The 9,268-nt window shown below is 37.3% G+C and overlaps 1 protein-coding gene across 2 annotated transcripts; it reads left to right on the top strand.

Annotated features, from left to right (window-relative positions):
- Positions 1-4,118: 4,118 nt before the first annotated feature.
- On the top strand, positions 4,119-8,903 carry LOC147862271 (pentatricopeptide repeat-containing protein At1g31430-like). Of its 2 annotated transcripts, none has more exons than XM_087322772.1 (5): positions 4,119-4,294; positions 5,106-5,245; positions 5,326-5,430; positions 6,431-6,504; positions 6,617-8,903. In XM_087322772.1, exons 2-5 carry the CDS (start codon positions 5,132-5,134, stop codon positions 8,175-8,177), a joined length of 1,854 nt encoding a protein of 617 aa, XP_087178898.1. In that variant the 5' UTR covers positions 4,119-4,294; positions 5,106-5,131; the 3' UTR covers positions 8,178-8,903. The 2 variants fall into 2 exon arrangements, with proteins under 2 accessions (XP_087178898.1, XP_087178897.1); XM_087322771.1 differs by having other exon boundaries at positions 4,120-4,294; positions 6,575-8,901.
- Positions 8,904-9,268: the final 365 nt, after the last annotated feature.

The following is a 9,268-nucleotide window of genomic DNA, read 5'->3' as shown; positions in this document are numbered from 1 at the left end:
TCGGGATACGTAATCGAGGCATATACCTCTACGCACACGAAACATCCGAAAATAAGGTTAAGCGTAATTCGCAATTGAGGTATTGACCTCTTACGCATAGTAAATCCAACGCATATCATTTCGAACGAATCGAGGTATTGACCTCGTACGCGAACGTAACATATGTTCGTGAACGTAATACGCAATTTGAGGTAGTAACCTCGTACGCATACGACACTCATCACATATGATTTATATGTCAAACGAGGTATTGACCTCGTGGACATATGTAAACGTTTAAGATAACCAATTAAATACCACGTCAACATCATTGAATATATGAAAAAAAAACTACATATTAAGTATACACATGTATAGAAGGGAGAAGAAAAATTAGATAAAAAATTAAGGAAAATTTACCGAAGTTCTTTCGCTAATCCTTGTCTGCATGAAGGCGACCGCACAACGATCAATCGCCATCCCTCGCGAAGACAAAAAGAAAACCAAAAGAAACGTTAGTACATAGGCTCCGATACCAAATATTAGAGATTAGGTACTAAAGTAAGCATAAAATAAGGATATATCAATGATAGATCTAGAAAGAATAGAGAGAAAAGAGAGAAAGAAGGGTGCCGATCCACCCGACCAGCCCCGAGCGAAGGGATCGAGACGGACTCGAGCCTCGATCGGCGTCCCATACCACCGCCTTGGCGTCGAGTCGTACCTGGACGATAGCGCGCTTGCTACAAGAGTCGTTCCACTCACGGACAGAGTCTCGACGTAGTCAATGCATGCCCCAAATGAGGGTAGCTAGGCCTCTTATTTATAGTAATTCTCAAGGCCCCCAGCCATGTTCACACTTGGCCTCATGGGTTGTCTCAATCCCGAGGATTAAAAGTAATCCTCCCCTTCTTTAGACTCTTTGTTTAACCCTCACACTTATCCACGTGTATAGAATACTACGACAATTCTCACCACGGGATATTATATGGTCATGCCCGTAACAGGAATCTTAATGAAATTTTCACATTGTCAATTGGAGTTTGTGGGAGGAAGCTAAGAGCAAAAAAATAAATTGACAGATGGTGGGAGTCATGCCAACAAGGTAGTATTTATGCGTTTTGAGGATGCCAAGTGAAGCCATTACTCGAAGCTTATGGTGTTGTGATGTGGCATGTACAAAGTATGAAAGTATCTAATTTCAAGTTTATGATAGATTAAAAACATGGCTAGAGAAGTAACAAGGGCAAGTTGAATGTTGGTGTAAATCTAACAAAAAAATATAGCTCAACTAGTAATAGTTGACTATCATGATAACAAGGCGTGCGTAAGGGTTTTAATTCCTATAGTATACACAACATACAAATAAGGAATGTTATATGGCAAACTGAGGCCGACTTGAATAATCCCATTCCCTTGATTATTATTATTAGGCCAACTTGAATAATTTGTATTGGATCTGCTTTTCTCCATCTCCTTCCCTTTCCTCCTTCTCATGGTCTTTTACTTCCAATTTCTTTTCAAATGACCCCTTTTTGGATTGTCACTTAAAATTTGATGGTGTGACCTAACTCTTCTGAATAACCAAATCCACTAGTTGATGTTTAAGAATTGTCAAACACCTTACACAAAAAAGCAATGTCCCCCTAAGGCGCCCCATTTAAGTCTAACACATGGGATGCAACATATACTCAACCATTTTGGTTTTTTCTTCTTTGTATTGTAGAGAATACACAAACAATATCTATTTTGAGTGTTTGGGCTAGAGGTACAACAACCCTTCCCAAATTTGGCTTGTTGATTGAAGAATCGGCTACGTGATCTAGTGACACGTTCTACCTCAACCCACATTGGCATTCACTCGAGCTTTCATAATTTTCAACCATAGGTTTCCATGGTACCACATGTACAAGACTTCTTTCAAAAAAATCACGTAACTGATTATACAAATATTTTCTTTGTTCCTATGACATAAAAAGAGCATTAAAGAACATGCAACAAAGCATTCACTTTATCTTGTTGTTGTTATACTTGCTTGTGTAGAGATTCGATCTCCCTTTGGAAGATGCGTGTACATCTTCAACATATTCCTCTTGCATGACTCCTTGTTTCCATTGCTTACCCCCCAAAACCATCGACATGTTGATGAAAAACATAATGATGCCTTCTCTATCATACAAATTTGGAAAAGACTACAACATATATTTTGTCTCTATGTCCACCCAAACAATGTCTTTTTCATTAAAATCAGCTATATGTAAGTTGTTTTCCCTCGTGTAATCATGCAACAAAGCATTCACTTTATCTTGTTGTTGTTATACTTGCTTGTGTAGAGATTCGATCTCCCTCGTTGTTTTTGTTTTAATGATACTTGTTGGTCTCTTTTTGTACTTTCTTCTTCTTCTTTGCTCCCTATGGATGATCATAATCAACAATATAATGAAGGATTCAACCTAATTTCATTATCCAAAGTCACTTAACTCATACTAGTTAATTGCGCTTTCTAATCAATTATCTATAACTGAGAACTCATGTCTTATTAACACACTCGCCTTGCCTAACCATGATGATAATCCATATTTGCTTGTTTATGTTTCTCAGTTCATAATCCAAGTGGTTATTCATTGGCACACACAAATCCACTTTTACTCACAAGTGCTCAAGGGCAACAAGAACACATATATAGATACGGATTGATACACATACATATACCTTTTGGCATATACAAACACATTTGCATATCTATCGAGATGGAGAGAGAGACGCACGCATGTTGGTGTATGCAATAGGAAGCAATAAGTCAAGAATATTTCTCTCTCTCAAGCATACATTCTTTTGTTTTTTTTGTAAATGTATGTTTGTTATTAAAACAAGATGATAATACAACCCTTACTATCTTCACTACTTTGTTAGTAGTGATACGACAAGGGAAACCCTCTGAAGTGTTGTAATACTAGATGACATAACTCTACCTCATATTGGGACAACGTCCCCCATACAACATAGTTGCAAAATTTGCCAAATCAACTTCCCTTTCATCCTATGAAGTTGTTGTGTTACCCGAAGAAATCCACCAAACAAGAACCCATTTCTGATGGTCAAATTAAACACATCCCCCAATACCTAAGGTAGTCAAACATGACTTGATACGATGGCGGGGGTATAACTTTATCATCATAAAAAAAAAACCCACTTAAAAGGTGACAAAATACTTCATGTTATTGATGCCCAAATTTGTGATATAACCACCCAAATGTCTTTAGCAACCTAAACTAGACGTGCAATGAACCTATGTTGGCATCTTCGTCAACCACCGTACAAAAAAACAATGTCCCCATTCGAAATATGTCTTCATGTTAAAGCCATCGCCAAAGGCAACCCACCAACTATCGTACGCGCAATAAACACGTTTGCATGAAAATGGAAGATGAGATTACCATCATGCATCTAAAACTCTACAACGACCACTTTACATGTCCGAGTAGTGTACCATGCATCCAAAACCTTATTTGCTAACACCAAGCTCTATCTTCAAACCAACTTATGGTATACATAATTAGCGTGCACCACAAAAAAAATATTGATTTTTCGAATACCAAATATGGCCAATTTTTCCACGGTTCCTCGACCACCAACCTTTGGAATCTGGAATCTGTGCGTATGTTTGACAATCAATATATGCACACATTCTCTCCTTTCTCTCTCTCTCTCTCTCAAGACACAGACACACACTCACTCACTCACAATTAGCAATGGGCCCGGTTTCGGCTCAAAGCGAACCGAACTGTTAAGCCATTGTTTAAAGGTTTATAAGTTTGGCTTAAATATGGTTAGGTTTAAACTTTTTATCAAATGGCTCGATTTGGTTTCAAACTTCTCCTTAAACGGTTTTGATTAAAATAGTTTGGTTTACCTTTTCTTAAATGGTTTGGTTTAATGGCTTGAAAGTTCATAAACAGTTTGGTTTGGTTTGGTTTCAAGGGAAAGAAACCGAACCGAACCGAATCCAAACTAAACCCAAACTAAACCCCAATAACAAAATACAAAGACAACCCATCAGAGCTAGACACACAGAGAAACAGAAACAGAAACAGAACCAGGAAACAGAGGCTTGCTCTTCTATCCTTCGCAAGAAGAAGAAGAAGAAGAAGAAGAAGAAGAAGAAGAAGAAGAAAGAGAGCCAGAGCAGGCATGGATCGCTACCAACGAGTGGAGAAGCCTCGCTCAGAGACCCCCATCAAACGAGAATGAGATTCGCTTCACTACTCAGGGAAAGATGAGGAATTACATCACCTACGCCATCTCTCTCTTCCAGGTGCGGCCTCCCCTTCTATCTCCTTTGTTTTCTGCTCTTTCCGCTTTCTTTTCTCTGTCCTTTCTTTTCTTTCTTTTAACCTATTGCATTTGTTTCCTTGTTTTGCCGTGTCTTTTTTGCCTTTTGATCCCATTTGTTTCTTTGTCTGTTTCATTCTTTGCTTCTTTATTTGTATTTTTTTAGAATACTTCAGAAAGAGCTCTATTTTTTCTCAACAAAATCCAACTGTTGAAACACAAATGGGCTGCGCAATTGTTATTTTGAAATCCCTTCAGTGCTTTTGTGCTAGGTGCTATTGAAAGGCTTTCATCTTTTATAGTCTGAAGAAGAGTTCCTCTTCTCTGTTTCACCAAAAAAAAGAAGCTAAAAATATATTGGCAATGTCTTCTTATCATGCTTGAAAGTTGAAACAATAGAAAAGTATGGGGAAAATACTACGAATTTATATAAATTTAGCATATTAGCATAGGCTGACATCATGGCAGTCCATGCAAATCCATCTGGTTTAGGGAATCCACTAAATATTTAGGTAATCCAAAATAGAGAGGTCTCTCTACTTTGGATTGACTTATGCTGGAGACCTTTTGAAGACAAAGAATACAATACATCAGCCTTGAGAATCTTATATGTTTAGATCACAATAATTTTTATCTCATTGCTGTTGATTGCATTTGACTGACTGCCTTTTTGTAGAAAGTGCATAGGCATTACAGTTTACCATTTTTTAAACTAGAAATCTATGCTTGTACAGTAACAAGTGCCTAGGCATTACATTCTACCATTTTTTTAATATAATTCTATGTTTATACAGAAAATCAGGAATCACACACACATGTTATGAAAGATATCCAACATATTTCGCCAAGCACTGCTGAGGAATTAACACAGATTCTATGGGACACACTACCCCAGCCTTCACCTCTTTGGAATGCTACAAGGAAAAAGGCTAATGTATATATTAAATACCATTAACTTTAGATTATTGATTCAGCTGTCTTGAATTTCGACATCTCACTTACAATTTCTTGTAGAAATTTCAAGGTCTTCGAGACATTCTTGGGGCTAGAGGTAAAGAAGAGGAGGAGGCTATAAAGGATTTATCCCTAGATGCAGAACTACCTATAAACACTGTACAGGTAGTATCTTTGGGCAGTTCATTGTGTTATATACTTTTCTTAGTCTCAAACCATTGCAATGGAATTAAAATGTTAGAATTCAGTAAATAGTATGATAATTAAAGCAAGGGAATTCAAATTGAAATGGGTAATTATCACGACTGATGATCCATGAAACAAATGTTTCACATATATGTGTTGTGATTCAGATGGCTTGGTTAGGCTGATTTAAGAACCTTTTAAGGCTAATTCACAAAACCTCTTCCTGAAAGGTGTCCTCAAAAAGAGCGTTGAGAAAATCTCTCAAGCAAAGTTAAAAATTCCATGTATTGTTTGTTACATATATTAGAATCATGATTGCAGAGTAGATATATCTCATTGTTTTTTAATTTTTATGAGGAAAGGAAGAAAGAAAAATATATTGCATCTTAAAATGATGTTTCATCTTAAAGATACAATACCTGATGAGACCTAATAAAGCCTACAATTTTTTATGTTAATGTCAATAGGACAAGGAAGGTGTCGCCAATGCCTTTTGATGCTAATTTTGATCTTATGAATTAATGTATCAAGTTGTGGTTTCGGGCTGCTGGCCTGGGAGACAGAGTGAACCTTAAATGATTGAAATCAGACTTCATTGTCTATTAGAGGACAAATTCTGCTAATTAGAGATTTAGAAGTACAAGAAATAATGTCCTCTGCTATTCAGTTAAGGGAAAATACTGTGGAAATATAAATGTGATAATGCATGTAGTCAATGGTGACGCAATGAAATGTGGCCCTAAATGCACCACGATGTAGAAGCATGTGTCTGTGACTTATAAGTATATGAATATATAGAATTGGTTGTGATATTCTCTATTCTCTAGTTGTTCTCTATTCACAAAAAAACATAATCAACTCAAAACTCATCAATGATATGCTAGAGGGGCTGTCCCTTATCTTATAAAGGGATCTAGCCGTAAATAGAGGTGTAAAATGGAAAGCTGGAGGTATAGTATATAATATTTATGTTATACAGATGCAAACACAACCAACGGCGTCGACATCTCTCGGAGCTTCAGCAATAGAAAATAACAAAAGGAAATATTCCAGGTATCACGATGGATACAGGAAAACATTCTCTTTTGGGGTTCTTCTATTGAGAGTGCATTTATTTTTGCAGAGTTTCATATGATGGAGGATATTGTTTGTCCAATTACATCAGGAATCTTTGTGAGAGGGGTATGTTATCTTGGGCACTCCAAGCTATATACAAGTCCAATCCGAAAGGTATTCAGCTTGAAAATTCACTCTATTGGTTGCTACGTTATTCTGCAATAAAAAAAGACTTAGCAATAGGGAGGGAGGTGCATAGCTTTATCATCAGGAAAGGACTACAATCAAATTCCTATATAGCTTTTCATTTGATTAGAATGTTTGCTATGTGTGATAGCTTGTTGGAAGCGAACCAAATATTTAGTGGATTACCTGAAGCAGATGGATTTGCATGGACTGCAATGATTTCAGCCTATGCTAATATGGGAGGGGAAAAGGACGCTCTCAAGCTTTATGAACAAATGCTACACTCTAGCAGTGTTAAGCTAGGCACTCATGTAATTGTCGCCACACTCAAAGCGTGCTCTAGCATTGTATCGTTACATCATGGAATGATGGTGCACACTGATGCTATCCAAGAAGGCTTTGAACTGGATCCTTTTGTTGGAACTATGCTTATTGGGATGTATGCCCGTTGTGGTTGCCTCAAAGAGGCACACAAGGTGTTTGCTATAATGCCAAAGGGAAATGATGATGTGGCATTTAGTGCAATGATGACTGCATACAAAGCCCATGGAAATGATGTAGAATCTCTTGAGGTGTTCGGTCTTATGCAAAATGCAGGTATCGAACCCAACAACATTGTCGCACTTGTCTGTGCTGCAAAAGCATGCTCGAATTTGGCAGCTATGAATGATGGGAAGCTCATACATTGCATTGTAACCGAAAAAGGAGCAGAATCAAATATATATGCCGGGAGTGCTTTGATTGACATGTATGTAAAATGTGGTTGCATTGTTGAGGCATGCAATCTATTTGACAGGCTACCGGAGAAGAATGAAGTGACTTGGAGCTCAATGGTTTCTGCATTTGCTGAAGCAAATGATTTTGGTCTAGCATTAACATATTTTGAGGGAATGCAAAAGTCGGGAATAAAACCGAATAGTGTGACTTTCATAGCCATTCTATCAGCTTGTAGCCGTTCTGGTATGTTTTTGAAAGGACTAGAACATTTCAATTCTATGTGGGGTGAACAAAGCCTTGTTGTTCCAATAGGTGATCACTACAATTGCCTTGTTGATCTTCTCGGTAGGGCAGGGTATGTACTTGAAGCTGAAGATTTGCTTCACACTATGCCATTTCAACCTGATGTGGTAGGATGTATGGCCTTGCTTAGCCATTCCAAAACACATGGCAATGTAGAAGTTGGAAGGACATGCTTCCACCACTATGTGAAAATGGATCTTCAAGATGCATCTAGCTTCTTGCTAATGACTGACATTTACAGTGATTGTGGCATGGTGGCAGATGCAGAAATGACTGAAAAGTGGAGGAAAAATGCACGTGCATTCAAAAAAGCAGGTCAGGCATCTATTTGGATAGATAATAAGGTGCATACCTTCAATGTTGGAGATGAAAGAGGTCACCAAAATGAGATGGATATTTTAGCAAAGCTGGCAAATTTTAGTGCACAACTCAAGATGAAGGGGCATTTTCCATTTCTAGATTAGAAAATTCCATTTAGGAACCTATGGCATAAATAAACAGTATGTGGTTAAGGTTAGCACGATCATTGATTTCTAATTTACAAAGAAGATTGACAATCATTAAGTTGGCCTATCATTGACACATCATTAGTTTGAATGCCAACTTTGAAGATTGTGTCAATACAAGGGCTCATCTTAAAACACAGATGTAATGTGAACAAGGAGAATTTCCATCACCAAAATGCAAACATGCAACTTGACAGAAGACCTACAGCAAATGGCCCAGAGTTGTTCACAGACTAGTTGCAGTGTTTCCAATCCCCAATTTGTAACTGTTGCTGCCTTCACCGGAAGAACTGTTGAGTACAACATGTTTGCCTGGGCAACGGCCACAGTGCACCTGGTCGAGGACAAGGCTGTGCATCGAACACAGTCATTCATAGCTGGAGCCAATTGATTGATGCCTGCATAGCCATTGCTATAGACATCTTCGTACCCATCAGCGGCGGACTGTTTGGTGTTCAAATACTCTTACGTCGACAACTTCCCGATATCCACCGTCACATATCCATCATCACATATCCATCTATATTCCCCATTTGTTAATGAACACTGCAGCTATCAAGGGGGCATTGATGGTCTCACTGTTGTCATGATTATGATACCATGAGTGCTTTGGGGAGGGGAGAAAGTGAATGATATTACAGCAGATGCCATCTCAATAACTACACTCAATAATTATGTTATTCATAAGAATGTTTTTTTTTTCATTATATTCTTGGGCTCAAAATAGCCAAAGATTGGGAGCAGGTAAGAAATAATATATACAATCATAGATTGACATATGCGTGATATTTGTTTTCCATGCATGATATTCACAATATTCGAGAATATGAAATGGCCCCAAGAATATATTTGTTTTGTAAAATAAATTAATTATTTTTTTGGAAAAAAAAAACTTCACTTAAAAAAGAACAATTATTCAGTAATAGATTATAAAAATATGATTAGTTCAAGTCTCCTTTATAGTGTCAAATAAGAATCGGAGGGAGTTTATGAACCTTTATTTAATTTAGTTTAATTAATTAATGAATTATAAAAAACGAATATTTTTG

Source organism: Azolla caroliniana, unplaced genomic scaffold (genome assembly GCF_043228905.1).
Source record: "Azolla caroliniana isolate FFs.n. ecotype wild unplaced genomic scaffold, voAzoCaro1.0.p SCAF_7, whole genome shotgun sequence".
Classification (NCBI taxonomy): Eukaryota; Viridiplantae; Streptophyta; class Polypodiopsida; order Salviniales; family Salviniaceae; genus Azolla; species Azolla caroliniana.
The sequence above is the reverse complement of the archived record's forward strand: the minus strand, read 5'-3'. Positions and strand labels throughout refer to the sequence as shown.